Raw genomic sequence first — 21,645 nt, 5'->3', positions numbered from 1 at the left:
CTTGGTACGGTCCTTTGTTCTGTGTTTCTATAGGTCAAGTTTGATTTGATGCTTGTTATCTAAATTGTTTTTCTATTTCTGGTTATACAAAAGTGCAATAAGTTGAATCATTCCCAGACGATTATCTTCCCTAACCCTGGGCGAGTGCAAAGCCAAGATCTGCAAAAATACAAATGGGATTTCAACCATGCTTTCATGACTTAATCTTAAATTCACGGTCCTGCAAAAGGTGCAATGGTATAGTGCATTGAGAACTGTGATTAAATTAACAAATGAGCCCCAGAGTGATTGTTTATAACAGTAGAGAGCATTTTAGCAGTATGCTCTGCTGATATGAGCTCTATTCTGAACTACATAAACCTACCAGTATTCTTTTTTTTTCAAGTCAGTCTGTCCTGTGATATATTGTTGGCCTTGAGTAACTTTATACTGGTACTTGATCATGCAGTAGAAGTCAGCGAGAGACATGATTGGCAGTGATGCAAAGTGTCAAAGTCATGTGCAGTTATCATACCTTATAGGTATGTTGTTGTTACGCTTTGGTACGTGTATTGTATTGTGTTGTAATGTTAATTCTACGTTTTCTGTGTATACTCCCCCCCCAATGGCTGCTCCACTGGTTAAACAACATAGGTTCCTATAATCTGTTACATAGAAAGTGAGATATACTGTATAATTGCTCGAGTACCGCATGGGCTTAAACTTGCATATATACTGTTTTCTGTACAGATGTCTTTGTTTTTTATTTTTATATTGGCCCACGAATGACATAATGCTGACATATCAATGGCATGGACTGCAAGATGTGTCTACGATATTTATTAATTTGCATTTCCACATTATGGTATTTGAGTTGTGATCCTCTCCTCGCCTTGTGGGATCTCATTTCTAATATATCTCGCAGGATTCATTTACAGGAGAAAGGCTTCTTGTGATTGAGTACACATCATACCAGTTACCTCAAAATAACTCAATGCCACTTTAAAAGAATAATGGTTACTCAACCTTGTACCCTTCAGCTTTAAACAAGGCAGTTTGATCACGCCATGTGTGGATGGAGCTTAATAAGAGAGTGTAGCACACTACCTTTCTGACTAAACAGCAAGGCAGAATGCATTGGTAACCAGTTTACCAGCTTCAGGGCGGTATGCAATATATATATAAAGCTCACAAGTGGAGCATTACTCTTGTTGTGTTGACTGTTTTCTAAATGTGTGAACACGACGTAAAACATGTTGCACTTCCTAAGCTTCCTAAGTTTAAAACTAGTGGTATGTGAGGGATTACAGCTGATCAAACAGATACATAACTGATTTAAACAGAGAGGGTGGCACATCTTAAAGCAGAGGTGCACAATTCAACATCATTGGTGATGTTTCAGGGGTACATAGACATGACATAGGACAGGTTTGTCTCGTGGGCTACTTTGCATAAACTATGGTCTTTTGAGTGAGCTCATCAATTTGTGCATGCTTGCAAAGTGTTTCATGGCAGTCTGGTCTCAACTTGATGTATAAGCTTCCCCAGCATGTGTTGTACTATATATAGTCACCTCTTTGTGCCAAAGCTTCTTCATCATTGCTAGAGAAGTCATGTTTATATTGGCCATTCAATTACAAAATAGTTTTAAGTGAACCAACTGTAACACATTTTATGTATTCCAAGCTGTTTTTGAATGATTTGTTACTTTAAAAGTATAGAAACAGTGAGGTTACAACATAGAACAATAAAGTTATAATAAGCTTATCAAATGAGACATAGAATATACCACTTGTAGGATATTAATACAATGTCCAAAGAGCAGTGCAATTGTCAAACAATTGGACCGTAAATGTGTTCATATTAAATATTAGTCCAATACCAAGTGGTACCGCGTCCTACAGAGAAGGACACACATACACAAAAGGAATAAAACACAGTAATGTCCTAAAGCAAGAAACAACGCAAAACAATTCTACTGGACCTACCAAGTTGTTTAATGTTAGTTTTATAATACAGATTTTCTGAAAAAAATGGGGGCCAAGTTTGCACAAAATCTTCTAAATCTCCCCTTAAGGAGAGGTTCAATATCTGCATCAAAATACTAAAAGAGAATCGCAAAATCTGTTTGCACATTTTTAGCTTGAATGCATAGTGTAGTAAAAAAAAAAAAAAAAAGTCAAATAAAAAATGCACAGGGGCTAACAGACTTTAAATTGCGACCTTCTACCCCTCCCTCCCACTCTCATTCCCTAGTACCAGATGTGGTCTTTATCTCGGTGCACTGCTTACATCTTCCCAGCGGCAGCCTGTGCTCTGCATGGTAATTAGCTCATTCGTATTATCAATGATGCGCTGCTGTTTCTTCTCCTCTTCTCCTAGCTGTTTCCTGAGCTGCCAGTGCTGCTGCTGCTCTTGAGTTCTGCACACACACACTCATCCACTGCCGCTGATGCACGTTCTTACAGCTGCTGCTGCCAGTGTGTGCACAAGTGGCAGTGAGGGACCCTGACTGCAGCAACTTGTTCTTCTTCTGCTTTCCTGCTCCCTGACTGAGACATAAAGGTGATGGGCAGGGAATTCAAGGAGTGAGGAATAATCATGCCTACCGTCTTTGAAAAGGAGACCAAAGTTGCCAGCATCTTTTTGATGGTTCGTTTAAGCAGTCAGGTGAGAGTGTTTCGGCAGGTTTTAAATAAGCCAAGACCCAGCTGGTTGGCATCTTAACTGGAAAAAAAATAGCCACATTCAACAGTCTAAAGGGGTTTGGTTTCTTTGTTTGTTGAGTTCTCTAATAGTTTATTGTTTTTTTTTGGATGTAAAGGGACACATTGGGTAATATTTATATTTGTAGAGTCATTATATAACATGCTTAGTGTTTTTATGTTCTTGAATTAGTTTAATATAATTTTGTTTTTAATGCATATTTTAGCTAAAGAAATGTGGATATAAGAAACTAGGAATTGTACTATATATATATATATATATATATATATATATATATATATATATATATATATATATATTTTAAAGGGTATATTTATTTAAAAAGTGGCAGGTTTCAAGATGGTAATTGTTTTATAAACATTAAATTATACACTATATACTATATTCCAATTGGAATTAAGTGTATACTTGTCTTTGGTTGGGTAGTTAACCTGCAGTTAGCTAATGTACCTCTTAATAATTACAGGTTGTTAAGTGGTAACTCACTTGGTTCATGTTTAGTATGATATTGCTTTAGTCCTACAGTATATGTGAAATGCTAGAAATTGAAATATTATTAATTTAAACAGAAAATTCCAGACATTATTCTAAATTATCAGAGGAACTTCAAGGGTAATATATATATATATATATATATATATATATATATATATATATATATATATATATATATATATATATTGTATTTGCTGGGAAAATGTTGAAAATGCTGCTGAAACTGTTTCTTTGTTTTGAAATCTTCTGGTAGAAGTTTGTGTATGACATGCTGGAAATCAAACTTAATAACTTCAAGATACTTTACCTTTACAATGTTTTTGTTTTATTTTACTGTGTCTGTGCTGTTTTGGTGCTCATGAAAGGTGCTGGATTGTTAGTACTAGCAGCGAAGTCCTCACTGTTATCCACAGTGCAGGCATCGCTCAGCATATTGCTCAGTAAGCATGCCTTGTGTCCTGGAAGCACCACCCCTTTACGTGGTGAGATGTCTCAGTTCTTGGCCTTTTGTGGCGGTTTTGTGATGTTGACAGCTCTTAGGACGCCCACACTTAGACTCGAATCCAGTCATCCACGAGCAGGACAGAAATGTATGTCTACCGCATTTCATATTGTTGTAGAAGGGGTCAGTGGTTGAAAGGATTACTTTCATCCTCTTAATAAGAAAATAAGAACAGTTATTAACGAGAGGAGGAGATTCGTCCCATCAATGCTTGTATGGTTCCTAGCAGATTGATCCCAGTCTATTTGGTTCTAAACGGATCCCAGCAGCACCATGGCTTGCCTCCTTTCATACCCTCACCACTCGCTGTGTTCAAAATGACCCTCTCAGTCTGTCTCCGCTCAATTTCTAACTATGTCCTCTGATCCTGGTTCATGTGCTGCGCTTGAGTTAATGTCATTTACTCCTTTTAGGATTTTAAAAACTTTAGTGTCCAGTATGCCAAGAAAGGAAGAAAAAAAGTAGGCCTATGCTATGTTTAGCGATTTGAGAGAAATGAAACTTTAATACTGGTTATTTTATGCACTTCCTGATTTTTCAAAGTAAATGTAACATTGAGAAATCCCATATGAGAATGTTAATACATGTTCAAAATTAAAATGTGTTTAATTCATCTTTTTCTTATTCCAATCTGTGATGTTATCTCTGCTAAACTGCACATGAGGTCATTTGTCCAGCATCTTCTAGATTTTAGTCCCATTCTTGTCCCCTGGGGCACACCACCTTCTGCAATTGTTGAAATAGACAACAACAAACAAGGGTGCAAAGACTGAAAATGAAAAGATTCTAGCACCACGATACTTCATATAGCGCCAGCAACATTAAATTCTGGCCCCAGTAGACATGCTAATTATTCTACATATATTTTTTGTATTCCTTAGCAACCGTAGATGATGATAGATTTCTCATTGGGTCTGGACTAGTCACATGACTCACCCACACTCATCCACATACACAGGAGAGTCATGTGGGAAGTTGTGAGGGGGGCTTGAGTAGGGTGGTGTTTGTTAATTTAGCATCAGTAGGCTCCCTGTTGCTAAACTTTCAAAACAGTTTAGCATCAATTTTCAAAACTGTTTGCAGCCTTGAACAAAACAGCTCACATTTATAAAGGATGCTGAATGCGAGGTTATTAAATTATACAGCATTGTTGCTTATATTATTCAGTCGAAAATGTAATCAGAGCTTAGTAATGCTGTCTGCAAGGTCCAGGACTTCAAACCAGTTCAGTGACATGTATTCCACTCCAGCGCAATTTAGGTTGCATTGGTTCTTTGTTTATACACTGCTTAGCACACTCATGTTATTATTATTATTATTTGTTTACTTAACAGATGCCTTTATCCAAGGCGACTTACAGAGACTAGGGTGTGTGAACTATGCACCAGCTGCTAGTCACTTATAACAACATCTCACCCGAAAGACGGAGCACAAGGAGGTTAAGTGACTAGCTCAGGGTCACACAGTGAGTTGGTGAGTGAGCGGAGATTTGAACTGCGGACCTCCTGAGTACAAGCCCTTTTCTTTAACCACTGGACCACACAGCCTCCTACTAGTTATGTGTGCTTAACAGATATCTTGACCAGAAAATGATACAGTATGTGCAGATTTCTGCGCTGCATTCCACACCTCTTTAGATGGAGTGATAGGCATAAATGCACGCGTTTCCTCCAGACGTGTGAAATGAGAAGAGGCCACAAGCAGCTATCATCCTTATAATTCATTTGTGGTTCTGGTGTATCTACAGTAAGTTAAAATGTGTGGCGTATACTGTATTTCTGTGCTGAAAAACAACTTGCATACATGTCTGTCAGAAATAGTAGCAGCATTAAAAAAAGAACTGTTTCTCAGCAGGAATCAGTCTTGCTAAAAAACAAATCCAAAAAGTTGCATGATTGAGCCTTCATTGCTAGGTTGTGAAAGTGTTGTGTGGTTAGTTATTGTGTGTGTTCATAATGGGAAAAATGACATTGCATAAAGAATATTTAATGTAATTAGCCTGCTGAAGGTGGTATATGAGCAATGCTGTAGAAAGCCTGCTATCCTCATTTTTTTTAGTCAGGTGGCTGTAAAGCTATATCTGAAATCTTAGCATTGGAGCTTAGCTATCATGACACACAGGAATACATTCTCAAAGTAATTTACTCCAAATCATCATTAGCACATGTCTGAAAGAAAGGCATTTCTAAAACGAATATTAAACACTTTAGACTAATCACAAGCTCCTAATGAAATGTATGAGTTGCTTATTTCCTTCTCGCAAACATTATTGTGTGCGTTTCCACTGAAGAAATCATGTTAATGACAATTTGGAGTAAAAGGCTTTGAGAATCCGGCCCACAGAGTGAAACTTGCTGGATGAGGGAAGAGGAAATGTAGTTTCCTTGGTTTTGTTTAATTTGAAGTAATACCTGTTTATTGCTGTTACTCTTTTTTACAGCAGGGTTGGATTGAGGAATATGGAGCTCTATTGTCTACTGTGCTGCAATGATAAGGCATGACTTATTTAATTATGAAAGGTAAAAATAAATGAGGTTCTAATCACGCTTTCTGTAATTACACCTGTTCCACATGTCCTCCATGTCCCCTTTAGTCTTAAATTACATTTGTTTTCATATTACATGGCCCCTGGGTTATACTTAGGGCTTCTGTTTTTTGGTTTTTGTTAATTACATTTTTCGGTGCTTATTTGTAGCTATTTTGTCGAGTTTTATGTAAGTCGTTTTTTTTCGGGGCTTTCACTTTTTATATACTGTGTGAAATTATTGTTTTCGGTTACTTTCCAAAATGCTTGGGCCGTTTTTTCTGTCCAAAATATGTATAGTAGTGACTCGACAGTACTTAGCACACTTAAGTTGTACCTTCTTTCCTTTGCTGTCTTCCACAATGAAATCCCTATGGTCACAGGGACATTCTTCTGGGGTTTTTGTGTGTAGGCATTTTTTTACATTTCGCAACAATTTGCAATTCTGTTTTAAATCCTCTTTATCTTAACTGTAATACAGCTTTAAATCCTGCGAACAAGCCTCCATTCATAATTGTAATCTCGTTTTAAATCTTACAAGCAGAGTCACCAATAGAAATGTAGGAATATGCTGTCACTCTGTAATTGGGGTGGGTTTCAAGTATTCAGAACGAATCAATGATAGATACAAGTCAGGAAGGAGTTTATTGGCGATACACCGATTTCATTTTTTTGTATCAGGGGTGTTTTATCAGTTTTTATCGGTTAAAACCAAGAATCAGAAGCCCTAGTTATACTGTATAACCTAAATGAAGGGGCATTTTCAATACAACGTTAGTAAGAAAAACTCTGGGTCATGGAGCATGGCACACAAGAACCACAGTAAGAACCTTGAATGAAATACAAATCTCCTGTATCCCAGTCCCCACAACTGAATACTACACAACCTTCAAACAATTCTTTCAAACTTGTGGTGTCTGGCTAACTAGTTTGAGAGAACTTTTATAGATGCCTGTATTCCTAAATACTACCAACAGGACCAAGTACCAAGAAAGCAAGGGTTGGTATGCTTATAATAAAAGTGCCGAAGTATCCCCCATATGAACAGCATAATCTGACAAATCCATTCAAATGGATGTGCCTTTTTGTTCCATAGAACCAGCCACGTTGCCAAGCCAAGTGAAAGCACAATGGATGCTCATTGGGTCACTTCATCCATCAAAGCATTCTGGCGAAACCTATTTCTTCCTGGCTGAATCCAAACTGACAGAGCTCCAATTCATACAAAATTGGGCTTGGTCTGCTCTCAATGGAAACACACTGGACGAATTTCATGTAGTGAAACAAAAGACAAGCTGGTCTTTCCATTCTCCTGTTTTTTTCTATTATTACTTTTTTAATCAATGTTGTTAACAAAAATAAAAACCACATTACACATACTTGCAGTTAGCCGCTTTCCTAAAGCGTCAGACTTACCGACACCTCCACCTGCCGTATACTCTTCCCCTTGTTCATCCCATTTTAAATGCATGGTCCTTAATCTCTGTGTCTTGTTTTACAGGTCAGTGGAACCAGAGACTACTGTGTTGAGGAAATATTGCAGGTAAGAATATATTTCAGTTATTCCACACCAATGCTGGTTCTATAAGATCCCTAGGAAGCTGCAACATTAGCCAAACATGTTAAGGTTGTTTTTTGTATTTATGTAATCAACCATCTCTGTAAAATGAGAGATAGTCAATATTGTATGTACAATATTAGGGTATACTATTGAGGTGCAGGTCCTTTCCTTTTCCTTTTAGAGAATATGGGCATGGCAGGGCAGAAGCCCTGCTGCTGTTAATAGTGTGTGTGTGGGAATGTAAGGTTGACAGGCATAGTGTTAAATCTATACCTGCCAGCAATCAAAGGTGTGGCCATTCCCCAGTTAGGTAAGTGGTGCTGATTGGGAAGTGGCCACATGTATACAAGGAACCAGAAATCCTTTGTTTGTTCAGTGGAGTGAGTGAGTGAGTGAGTGAGTGTGCTATAATATTTGTACTGTTTAAACTTGGTGGTGAAGGCTAATGCCCAGCCTACAAGTGTGTTATTCTTTTGTTTGAACCTTTATTTTGGCCCTTGTGCCGTGTTTAGTTTTTTCCTGTGTTTTGTGTTATTTTGTTTAATAAAGTGCGCAACAGCGCATGAAAACTGCAGCCTTCAGTCCCCGGGTTTATTTCCTGCCGGTAGCCAGCCTGGACCGTGATGCTACCCTGTCGCAATGGACCTTTTAAAATTAGTTATAAAAGTAAAACATATTTGTTTGCAATCACAATAAAAACATATCTGCAGTGCCCGCTTGCCTTTACCTGTTATAGCTAACTACATGCTGTGCTGCAGGTAGCAGTGAACTTATCAAGCAGAATTTGTGTAGTGTGATAGAAACACAGAAAGGCTCTATAGAAAAGTCAGGGGCATGTTTTTCCTTTTATTCCTAAAACCTGTGTGTAATTTAAACTGGGACCAAACCAATTCTATTTTAGTTTCCTTCTCCTAAACTCAGCCGTTGTCAAGATTATGAGGTTTTCGGTGTATCTTTGTGGGGAACCATTGGTTCAATGGGCCATTTTACCCGTGTGGAGCTAACTGCCATTTTCACAACTGTGGGTGCTCCAAAACAACTCCTTTAATGAGCTTTTAAATAGGGCTGTTGGTCAAAATGATAACTGTACCTCTGAAAACAGTTTACAGTAGCTTACATCTTTTTTTTAGATTAGTGCTGTTACATCTGACCAAAATTAATGGTAACACTTTTGTTTAAGTATCCATTATATGTGATTATAAACAATAGCAAAAAATAATAATAATAATAATAATAATAATAATAACATGTTTATAATCACTTAGAATGGATACCTAAACTAAAGTGTTACCCAATTCATTATACGTGGTAAAATATACTTATTTGCATCTTCCTTATTTGGCAGCATTATAAAATAGTGATATTGTTTTTTTTTGTGTGTGTGTATTGTACTTCTATATGGCTTGTACCATCCATCAGGATTTTCTACACCTCTACACATACTTTGTAATGAAACACTGTAATCACAAAACTGTACCTGTGCTCAACAGCCAAGATCAGTGCTGTTTTATTAATGGCACCTTGCGTATTGGCTTCTCTGAGCACATTCTGCAACATGGTGTGCTTAATTCAGACCCTTCCAGAAGTAAAAGATACTATTGACACCATCGCTCTGTCTCTTGCAAAACATTCCGGAAGCAGGTGTTTTTTCAAAGTACTCCTGAATAACACAAGTGTCCTTGGGGAAGTTGGTCCCTTTTACTTAATTGGATTGTTAGTATATCTTGTATATAATATACAGTGTATGTGGCAGTGCTGTGGAGTTAATCCACTCCAGGAGTCACCTGTTATACATTAAGCATTACAGGTCTGTTCTCGATTGAAGTGGATTAATGCTTCACATTTCTTTTCTTCTATTCTGAGTAGTTCTAACTTCTGTTGCTGCAATTCATTTATTCATTTATTCATTTTCTCAGAATCCTTTAGAATCCTACTTTTCGTCTCCTTTTGAGTTCTTCTGTAACACCCCCTAGAAAGGGGGGGTGTACAAAATGGGATAGAATTATGACCATTGAGATTTCATTTTGATATGTATGTAGATTACAGCAGTTCAATACAATTATACAACAATTGAGAAATTCCATCTTAAAAAAACAAACAAAACATGCTGCAGTCCCTGAGACTTACCAGTTAAAAGCATGACCACGTGGTGTGCAGGGTGAGTCTAAAGCCCCTTTCACACTGGCACTCCTACCTGGGTTCTGGCTACCCGGGTTACAATCCTGCGAGGTGTGAAACCATGTACCTGGGTCATACCCAGGTTGACCCAGGTCGGCAGCAACCCACCTCAGGATGTGGGTCGACATGCTTTGACCCAGGTCAAGTGAGACAAAATGCATAACGGACATTCGTAAGCCAACAACATAATAAACAAAACCAGTAGGCACGTCACGCTACAGCAGACCCTTGTGTGACCCTGGTGAGCTCAAGAGAACAGCTCCAGGGCTGGCCATTCTCCTAAAGAGGCGAGTAGCTCTCACCCGCCCTTGAGTTTATGGGTGTAAAAGAGGAAATTAAAATTCAATATTGGATAAACTCATAGACTAATTGTAAACATCATAAAAACGTGATGTAAATGTAAAACAAACAAACCACAAAAATATTTACATCACTTTACATAGTAGTTCCACAATCATGTTTAATTCGTGTTTAGTTAAGCAGAAATATGATTTATTACTGACTCTTTAGTTTTACTATAGAATTTTTAACACAAAACTGGCATAGCTTCAGTTAACATAAACTAGTAAAAGAACAGATTGTGTTTTGTTACTTGGCAGTCTGAATTATTTATCATCATGAGTTGGGGTATTTCCTGGTCTGTCAAACGGCTTTCAGTTTTTGGAAAGCACATACTGTACTCATAATACTGAGTAATAATAGAGATCAAATTGCACTCTCTTTCCTAGTTCATTCCTGTGTTCCACTTGAATTCTTAGCCCTAGTACAGAAATCTAGACTTATGATCAATTATGTTTATTATGATAAATTTAAAAGCATTCATTTTTTAAGAGTCGACAATTATATTTTGTATTTTCACCCGTCCACAGTTTGGTTATTCCCAATCCTAGCGTTTTATTGAGCTGTAGAATCTCAGGACAGATGTACCAATTTTTTATATTATATTATGTTTTATTGTGAAGGCTGGTATTGCTTTTAGGCAAGTACCAAGCACAAGGGCAGCGGTATCACATGTCAGTGATATCACATAATGAACTAACACACACTAGTAGGCCATTTCAGCACCATCAGTATCAGTGTTCTATCATATGCAATTTGTGATCTAAATCCTTGCACTGGCATTGCTAGCAAAGCTATCGTCTACTAAATATTCTGATCAACAATTTAAGAGTCCACAAATGCTCATTATGCTTATTATTGTCTGCTCATTATCCTCTGTAGAAGTAGTAGGTTTACTGTGTACCAGAGCGTGTGAAGAAGATTGTTTGTAGCTTCTTTAGATCTGTATGATAGCAGGGGGGATCAACTTGATCTGTTTTCATGTAGCCAGCATACAGCATGTGCTCTGGCCTTTAATGTGATCAGTATTTGCATTCAAAGGCAAACAGAGAGCACAGATTTTATAATAAACTCTTCAGTCCCTTAAACAAAGTACTGTTTAATCATCTTCAGCCTGCTGGCTTTTACATTGAGCTTTTAAGAGTAGCCAGACACTGGGTTTTGAAACCATCACAGATGATCATAGTAGCAGGGTTTCAAAAAGTATTTAACGTACAGTCACATGAGTTACCACAACAGAGAAGTTCATTGTACCTTTCTATCAAAGGCAAACATATAGTAATCATTCTGGACCATTCCATTGTAATGGCTGCGGATGTCGCGTGCTTGCCTCTGGTTTTATACAAATTGTCGCTCATCGCTATGCAGTGCACATTGAGTTCTGACAGCTTTACAGAGAATGTTGCCATTGCCTGTGAGTGTCCCAGAAAGACCGCATAGCCCTCGTGGAGGCTAATTGCATGAACTATTTAATTGGTTTGCTGAGGAGCTGGCAAGGCAGCAGTTAGACTTTGTTGTTGTGTGTACAGCCCTGCATACATGATGAAACATGTTTTTTTCAAAAATTGTCAGGAAATACTGTCGGAAAACGTTTTCATTCCAGCTGCACGTTCCTAAAATGGAACATGAATCCTAGATTCTGAGGTGAAAGGAGCGTATCATAATCTTTTAAATGAGCTACGCTTAAGTTATCACAATTTTGTTTGTATGGATCCAGACATTTTTTAGGTGCTGCTGAGGCTTTTAAGACCAAGAATAACCAGAAATGCAGGGCTGGGCAATTAAAGTGCACAGATAATAAATTAAATTAAATTAAATTAACAATGAATCATTTTCGCAGTGTTAATTATTTCAATTGAATTAACTGTACCACAATTAACAGTTAAGATAACAATTAACATTTTTTGGTTTTTGGTTTTTGTCTCCACTGAGCCACCCTGTCACAGTCCCACATTCATGTTCAGTTAAATACTTTTCTTCTTTCTTTATTGCTAACTAACCATGCTAACCCCCCCCCCCCCCCCCCCCCCCCAAAAAAAGCATCAACACACACCGCCTTAGAATTCAGACTGCTCTGTTGGTAAGCAACAGTCAATTCTAAAAACAACACATAATCAATCTAAAAATGCTTCCTGAAGCACTTTAAGCAAGTTAAAGTGTATTCAAAGAAGATACAGAAAGACCTGGAAACAAAGCCTTTACAGTAATGTTATCTTTAATCTACAAAGTAATGAGCAGCTCAGCATCAACTCAGAGTCCATAATAGAATGTTACAATCCTTTGGTGCTCGGACATAGGAGCTGTAATTCGGAAAAATGACTGTAGATTGGAACTGACATAAAGCAACGTTGTGAGCAACCCAAAAGCAAGTCAGTGGTAAGGGATGCTAACCAAGTTGTTTCTAAGATTTTTTATTAGATGGGTGTTTACCTTAAACAGCAGATCACACCGATGTGCCAATGATTATACTCATAGATCAGTTCAGTGGGTGGGTTCTTGATGTGTTTTATAGGAACGGTTTGTTATAAAAATCTGTAACTATGCCTGTTTTGTTCCCCCACTGTTCTGAAGATTTACAGTATTCCATAAACAAGCCTCCAAACATTCAATACAATGTATAAAACATCCACAAATACATATAACAACAGTATGTGCAGCATAATGATCAGCACTGTAGTTTTAACTGCTGTTAGTTGGAATACAACCGATGCACTCTAAGAACACATATAGTGGGATTATAAACAGACACAAAATTCAATATTATACAAATTCCAGGGGTATAAAGTATTCCATTACTTGTTATTACTATAAAAAACAGACTGTAATAAATAAGTATTTAAAAAATAAATGTAGCGACTTGAGTCCCCCCTTGAAATATCTTGTGTCAGATTTATTTTGTAAGCCAAAGTCAAACCATATGGAGTCCTGCCTGGTCATGCACCAAGGAGAAGACAGGCTCCAGTACAGCATCTTCATCCATCCTTGTCAGCCCTGGTCATCTTTTCCCAGCCCGAATGACATTCATCTTTATCTTGTACCCTTCAGTGCCTTGCTTCCTGGTTAAAATCTTGCTGATGCCTTGCAGAAGTGCCAGTCTGTCAGGTCTGTAAAAATGCTTCACGTGAAGGTTGAGGCAAAAACTGCTTAACACAGGAACTGATGGATATTCCATGTTCGCTATATTAAATGCACACTGAAGTTGTTGTTTATGCCTCAGTAGGTATAATCAAACTCAGCACATATGTAGTTAAGTATTGTACTGTTAAGTTGGGGTCGCTTTAGATAAAATAAAATCTTATTGGAAGTTTACAATGTTAAAGTTATTGATGGTAATACAGTTTAATACTCCAAGATACAGACTACTAAAAAGCTTTCTATAGCCTATTTTTTTAAGAACCACGATTGTGTTGCAACTTGGTTTCGTCTTTCCTCTGAAACGGAAATCGTTTTTACTGTGACTCTAACAGGAAGAAAACGCATAGAGAGAGCTTGATCCGGTGTGTAAGGCTGGGAAGATACTCTGTGCGTAATTCCCTTTAATATGTTGTTGGTTGGCAAGTATTAAATGAAACCGTACAAGCCTGTGAATTTCATAAGAAATGCTGCCTTCCCATCACCTTTACAATTGAGTACCAATCAATCACAATTTACTTCTGCACTGAGTGATTTATAAGCCGCATGGAAGCAAATTTTCTTTCTTCTGGGGGTGCTGATATTTTTACTACATACCAAGGCCATAAACTAACAATATGTTGCAAAACTAACAAATATAAGTGATTTGTCACGTCCACGTGATCTTTCCTTAGCCTTAGTTTTAAAGTTACCTCTATGCAAACTGGGAAATGTATTTCTTTGTCGAGTTTAATCAGAGATTACATTTTGCCCAGGACTTCAAACCCACAATTCACTGCTGAGATGATGCATTTCCAAGGAATCAGGGAAAGTGAAATCAAAATGATTTCATAGCAAAAGGATAAAAGAAAGGTAAGACAAATAATCACAGATAAAATATGAGTCAGGTTCACATTGTAATTGACTGGTAAGAGCACTTTGTGTTGTGTAATTAACATATTTTATTTTAATATTACCTAACAACTTTAAGCATCTTAAAGAAATGTTTATGCATTTGGAATGAAATTTAGTATGGAAATTCTAAAGCACAAAATATTGAGGATATCAAATTAAGAGTATTTGGTGCTGCCACTGCGGTTATATGGGCAAACCTGTCCATCTGTCCTTTTACATGTGTAAGTATGTCACATCTGCAATTTTGCACACATTTGTACCAATGGTAGATGTACTGTAGGTGACAGTGGTCTATATTTCTTTTAGTCTTTTTAGCAACTACTTTGACATATGTACTAATACAGTTTGTTTTATTCCTCATTGTGTTTTTTGGATATGTTGGATAGGTACTGTACCAGTTCTCCCCCCTCCAAACAGTAATTCATTTTGAGTCCTGCAGGTTGCTCTAGACCGGCACTCTGTTTTTAGCTCCTAGTGTTGGTAGTAGCAGGCTGATTACAGTGAAGTATGCAGCTCAGAGTAGAAGTGCTGCCCCAGAGGATTCCAGGTTTATTAAGGTATCCTGCTGACTGCACTGACCAAGCCCTCTTGTGAGCAGCCCAGCAGACTGAAAATATGAGTCTCCTGAAGCACAGCATCTAAAGGAGGGGAACTTCACTGGGTTTTATTGGCTTTTTGGCTGTTTTGTTTTTTCCAAGAATGTTAAAACCGTTTTGAGTAGTGCTGATCAGGATTGCTGTAACAATGAAAACAAAATGTATTCCTACTATCTAAGCATGTGTGCGATGTTAACAGAATAGTCTTTATTAGAATCATAGGTTTTGTGTCTGTTATCAAAAGGGGGCTACGTTGAGACCATCAAAGTAATTTTGTTTGTGGCCAGGTTCAAACCCAGGGCTTCAGAGGTGAAAAGAAAAAAAACGACCTACCTTGGATCAATACAGTTATATAGAAGACATGTGCAGAAAGATGTATGTAATTGCAACACTGTGGATATTTGTAATCAGCCCTGGCCTTTCTACAGCAAAGAACACACAAGATATTCCCCATTGTTTAATTTGTTGTTGTAGAAAGAGCAGTGAAAAATATCAGGTCCTTTGTGCCAGAAAGTGAATAATACAATTGCTGAAAGCTGCAGGCTAAAATGTATTAAATTAGCATTTGCTGTCACGGAGCCCCGGGCAGGTGACTTTGTTTTTCACTGTATTCCATAGAGGCAGGTTATCAGGTGTTTTGCTGTGCTGCAGTTGAATGCGTTTGCCTTTCACGAGATTTCACTGGTATAAGGGAGGGTGTTCACGCCGAGCCCCCACAGGTCTTGTTAAGAACTGCATTTACAGCCAGGTTTAGAATCTCTGTAGCTTGCTCAGAATTAGAAGAAAGAATAATTGGCCCTCTTGCTGTAGGAAAGGATGGTGAATCAGTGACGTGTAACAGGGCATTCTGGTGCTGTTCCTGACCTAAGAATAGTCTTGAGTGCTCTGATAATGTAATTCCACAATGATTTGCTTTGGACCTCACAGGAATGTTTGAAAAATACCGTTGGGATACAATTATAATACCATTAACAGACAACAGCATTGCCAGAAATGCAAACACAATGAATTGGAACAAATATTGTATATTGGTTTAACAACAGTCTCACATTTCTATAGCTCCCTGCATACATTTTACAAATACTGTTTGTCGGAAAGAAAAGTCTTTGTTTTAAAACTAAGATAAAGTAGTAATGTGCGCCTGTGACAGAAATACAATGAGTCTTGGTTGTAAATCTCCCTCCCGACCTGTGAGGGCGCTAAGCAGTGAGAACAGAGTTCTTTGGACGGGCTGGTCTGACAGTTCTTTCCCTGGGTTGGGAAGTCGGCTAGTTTGGATGAAAGCGAGACTCCGTTGCAAGAACGCATTTACCCGGAAGGGAAACGACGTGGCAGCCGCAGATTGGAGAGGCGGTTGCACTCGTTTACCAAGGGGTCATGTGTTAAAGCATAAAGGGGACGGAGAATCGCAATCTTTTCCTTCGCTTGGTTTGTGTTTTAAACCTAGAAGGACTATGAAGAAGAACGTAACAGTATCGTGAGTGTTTTTTTGTTTGTTCTGTCTCTTAGTAATTGTCTTGTTTGTGAATCATAAAGGGAAAGATACGTGTATTTATTATTTGGGATTGTAACCCGTTGATTTATTCCAGTGCATTACACATTGTTGTGTATTGCCTGGAGTTATTGTTTGGTCACCAGACCGGGATTATAATCAGTAAAACCCGTTTCCAACTGGATTACAATGCTCTGTTTGTTCATTGCGCACTGCATCACTCCTGCACCTGTACAGCCACTTTGCCACAGCGCCTTATGTTCATTGAAAGTGAATTCCAAAGTGGAGGAACAAACTGGAAGACTGCTCTCCAAAAGTGGACGTACTGGTTGAAGCAAGCTGCTGACTGGTGATACACCAGCTTTAAAAGTTCTTGGACACTGTGGTGTGGTGTTTTAGCTAATACCATGTTAGTTGCTCTTTGCTGGTGGAAGTGCCAGAAATTACCAGCATTGTTTGAATTCTACATTCCTAAATAAATCTATTTGGAAATCTTGTCTTGGATTTGATCACCACCTAAGCAGCAGTTGCTATAATTTTCAGCAGGCTAGTGCTACCATTGTCTGCAAGTACAGAACCATTACATTGCCATTATAGTGTCAAGAAATTCCCATAGCACTTCATACAGGAAAGATGTGGGAATTATTAGTATAATTCTTTTGCATCCTATAAAAAGTCAGGATTTTAAATAATGTGTAAAGCAGGAGGCTGTGTGGTCCAGTGGTTAAAGAAAAGGGCTTGTAACCAGAAGGTTCCCGGTTCAAATCCCACCTCAGCCAGTGACTCATTGTGTGACCCTGAGCAACTCACTTAACCACCTTGTGCTCCGTCTTTCGGGTGAGACGTAATTGTAAGTGACTCTGCAGCTGATGCATAGTTCGCACACCCTAGTCTCTGTAAGTCACCTTGGATAAAGGTGTCTGCTAAATAAACTAATAATAATAATACACTACTTAGTGACTCTATTATTATTTATTTCTTAGAAGACACCCTTATCCAGGGTGACTTACAATTGTTACAAGATATCACATTATTTTTACATACAATTACATTATTTATAACCATTTATAACCATTGCACTTTATCAACTCAACACAACTTCAAAATGGAAAGTAGAAATCCCTGTCCCTGGTGTCACATCAATACTAGTTTGCTACACTGTAGTATCAGGACCATTGTGAGTTCTGTTGCAAATCCATTGTGTTGCCAGTGATATCCCATGTAGAATGTGGAGTACTTTTGCAGTTACAATGGTTTTACGGTTTATTGTGCCTTACCATGGTTCTGGTAGCATGTTTTATCATACAGCATTTATCTTGCTTCAACATGCTACATGCCCATTTTTTCCACTACACTTTGCAATGCTTTTACCATGGTATAATGTTTTAAGATGTATGTACTGTATGAAATGAACACTCAATGACTAAAAAGTTTGAATGCGTAACTGCATCATGTCTTTGCAGATCATTCATAGGCAACATTTTATTTTCTGTCACATTTTCAATCGCTCTATATAATTTTTCTGTTGCTTAATTCAATGGCTGTCATAATTTACAGTTAGTAATTCCAGCGAAGTAAGGCGCATGGTTCAGCAAAATAAGCGAAGGTGAGCTAATTGGCATGCAGTTAGTTTATAATGCGCATATACTGGGTCCGTGTGGAATGGAGATCTAAAAAAAAAAAAAAAGTTAATGCATTTAGCTATTAGCGTCTGGCTGACTTTTGACAGCTTGTTTATGTAATCCCGGTAGCTCACTTCCCATATATCGTCTTTGTGAGGCAGACTGGGTGACAAGGAAACTGCTTAAAAGTAAATGTTTAATGGTGCATGCAAACTCGAAATTAGTAAACATTTGAGTGACAATGATGCATGCACTTTCAGTCTCTCTGTGTCACCCGCTGTGAAAATGCACAAGCTCTACCCAGCACAGAGTCATTATCTTTATCTGGGCACACAATGTAGCCACAAAGGGCTTATCCTTAGTAGCTCATTGTAAAATCCTTCAACAAATCTTTTCCCTTTGAAAGGGGATACTGATCACATCATTCGTAGCTTAAATTGACTAAGACAGTGTGATAGCTGCACTCCCCAAAGAGCCCTGACTGAGTCAATTCATGGTGAAGCAGCTTTTAATGTGTAAATCTATGAAGCTGTGTTGTGCTGCTGTGTTTTAGACTCACATAAAGTTCTATAAATATAGCAGCGCTATAATGCCATTAAATAGCGAACCAGGGCAGCTGTCATTTTGATTTAATACAGGTTGAACCAATTTTTATTAACTTTAGACACATCCTCCCTTACCATCGAAAATACAGTGATAATGCAGTGGATCTGCACTTGGGGGAATGGTAGCACAAGAGCAGATACAATGGTACAGGCCATTGGTAAAATGGTGCAAAGGTACTAACATTTTCTTATTCAGAAATCACAATGATATGAACTAATATATACCTGGAATCCATTGCAGAACCATAGTACATCAGTGTGATAGGGCGCAAGCCCCTGTTTAAAATGTGTTATTTGTTGTTATTCCAGTTTGGCAGGGATAGGGTAATAATATACTTGCCAAATACATGTGCAGACTGTGGCTGGGACTTCATTGATTAATTAACAGTCAATTACGCCCAGCCACAGGTGTATAAAAGGAGCAGTCTCTCCACTTGTGAGTTGGACAAACCCAGGGCAAGGAGCAGAGCACATCACAGCAGCAGAGCAGAGCACAGCAGAGGACATCACAGCAGCAGAGCAGAGCACAGCAGAGCAGAGCAGAGCACATCACAGCAGCACAGCAGAGCACATCACAGCAGAGGACATCACAGCAGCAGAGCAGAGGACATCACAGCAGCACAGCAGAGCACATCACAGCAACAGAGCAAAGCAGAGCAGAGCAGAGCACATCACAGCAGCACAGCAGAGCACATCACAGCAGCACAGCAGAGCACAGCAGAGCAGAGCACATCACAGCAGCAGAGCAGAGCAGAGCACATCACAGCAGCAGAGCAGAGCACATCACAGCAGCAGAGCAAAGCAGAGCACATCACAGCAGCAGAGAAAAGCAGAGCAGAGCAGAGCACATCACAGCAGCAGAGCAAAGCAGAGCAGAGCACATCACAGCAGCAGAGCACATCATAGCAGCAGAGCACATCACAGCAGCACAGCAGAGCACATCACAGCAGCAGAGCAGAGCAGAACACATCACAGCAGCAGAGCAAAGCAGAGCACATCACAGCAGCAGAGAAAAGCAGAGCAGAGCAGAGCACATCACAGCAGCAGAGCAAAGCAGAGCAGAGCAGAGCACGTCACAGCAGCAGAGCAGAGCAGAGCACATCACAGCAGCAGAGCAGAGCAGAGCAGAGCACGTCACAGCAGCAGAGCAGAGCAGAGCACATCACAGCAGCAGAGCAGAGCACATCACAGCAGCAGAGCAAAGCAGAGCACATCACAGCAGCAGAGCAAAGCAGAGCACATCACAGCAGCAGAGAAAAGCAGAGCAGAGCAGAGCACATCACAGCAGCAGAGCAAAGCAGAGCACAGCACATCACAGCAGCAGAGCACATCACAGCAGCACAGCAGAGCACATCACAGCAGCAGAGCAGAGCAGAACACATCACAGCAGCAGAGCAGAGCAGAGCACATCACAGCAGCAGAGCAGAGCACATCATAGCAGCAGAGCAAAGCAGAGCACATCACAGCAGCAGAGCAGAGCAGAGCACATCACAGCAGCACAGCAGAGCAGAGCACATCACAGCAGCAGAGCAAAGCAGAGCACATCACAGCAGCAGAGCAGAGCACATCACAGCAGCAGAGCAGAAGAGCACAGCAGAACAGAGCACAGCACAGCAGAGCGCAGCACAGCAGCAGAGCTGTGAGATATTTAAAGACACAGTAACCATTTATTTTGATGAACATTTGTGTTTTTTTGGTAAATAAACATGCACAAGGATGCTTAAACTGCCTCTTTGCCTCTGTCTACTATTTTTAAAGCCATCAAAGGCTGCACCACGATGCTGCCCGTTTTCAATCAGTTATTATTATTATTATTATTATTATTATTATTATTATTATTATTATTATTATTATTATTATTTAGTCCTTTAGCAGGCGCTTTTATCCAAAGCGACTTACAGAGACTTGGGGGTGAACTATGCATCACAACTGCTGCTGCAGTGTCACTTAAAATAATTTCTTGTTGACTTTGCCATTTCCAAGTCCGCATGCTGCACACCCTTAGTAAATGTTACCAGCTGGGTTTCTACTGTGTGTTTATTCCAAGTTGATTTAAAAAATAGATCATCCTTGCCAGCATGTGGAGAAAGTGTTTATGATGTGGCAAATCATTTCTGTCTGTGGGGGTGAACGGGGCTTTATCTGTCACTAGTTAAAGCTACATTATGGGCCTATTAAATATCCCTGCATTGTGGATTTGATTGTGATGCACATTATCTTAACAAACCTAAAAGTGTGTCTTGTCTTGAACTTGGTGTATAATATAATAAAGCAGGCTTAAGCAGGGATAACATCTTCTTTATGAAATTGCCATTTAGGAGCTCTCCAGCGTGTTGGGAATAATCTTTTTTTTTTTTACTGCTTTTGTACCTAAATTAAATTTCTGTAAGTAACGGAAAAGAAGATGGAAAATTTGAAGGGCAGGCACACAAAAGCTGGCATAATGTGGCTGTTCATGCAAACAAACAGATATGTTTGACAATATGGTAAATGCAAATATATTTTTGTATGATTACTAGGTTAAATCTAATGATATACACAACACTTTAACCATGCTTGTTACTGTGGTATAATGCTGTCAACATTTAATGTATAAGGGAATTACATGCATTTGTATGTATCAGTTTTTTTACAAATATTTTGTTGATATGCTATAGAAAACAAAAAATACTGGATCAGCCATGTTTACCTTTTCACTGTTGTCGAACCACTACAAGAACAGCTATGGCCAAATGTGCATCACTTACAATTAAAAAAAAACAAAACATGAACATAATTTGGATCTTTTATTTAACATCAAAGAGATGATATCGCAAAAGTCTACCGGAAGCCAAAATAGTAGTACAGTATTTCATGTTAGATTTCGAAATGTCAGATATTTCAATTTTTGTTAAGTATTATTATTAATTATTTCTTAGCAGACACCCTTATCCAGGGCAACTTACAATTGTTACAAGATATCACATTATACATTATTTTATATTATACAGATATAACAT

At 38.6% G+C, this 21,645-nt stretch overlaps 1 protein-coding gene across 3 annotated transcripts in view; it reads left to right on the top strand.

The window, feature by feature from the left end:
- The first annotated feature begins 2,354 nt into the window (after nt 1-2,354).
- Nucleotides 2,355-21,645, top strand: part of LOC117405294 (AF4/FMR2 family member 3-like) — a 70,811-nt gene continuing 51,520 nt past the window's right edge. Inside the window, exons 1-4 of one of the 3 annotated variants that reach the window (XM_059030230.1) lie at nt 2,550-2,649; nt 5,038-5,176; nt 6,144-6,222; nt 7,729-7,770. Coding sequence is in view for 1 of the 3 variants with exons in the window: in XM_034008242.3 (XP_033864133.3) it covers nt 2,581-2,649; nt 7,729-7,770 (111 nt within the window). In the remaining 2 variants the exon portion in view is untranslated. Of the gene's footprint in view, nt 2,650-5,037; nt 5,177-6,143; nt 6,223-7,728; nt 7,771-21,645 lie in introns of all 3 variants that reach the window. The other 2 variants (XM_034008245.3, XM_034008242.3) reach the window with 2 other exon arrangements.

This window comes from Acipenser ruthenus, chromosome 9, assembly GCF_902713425.1.
Source record: "Acipenser ruthenus chromosome 9, fAciRut3.2 maternal haplotype, whole genome shotgun sequence".
Classification (NCBI taxonomy): Eukaryota; Metazoa; Chordata; class Actinopteri; order Acipenseriformes; family Acipenseridae; genus Acipenser; species Acipenser ruthenus.
Note: the sequence above shows the minus strand (reverse complement) of the source record. Positions and strands in the feature narration are given on the sequence as shown.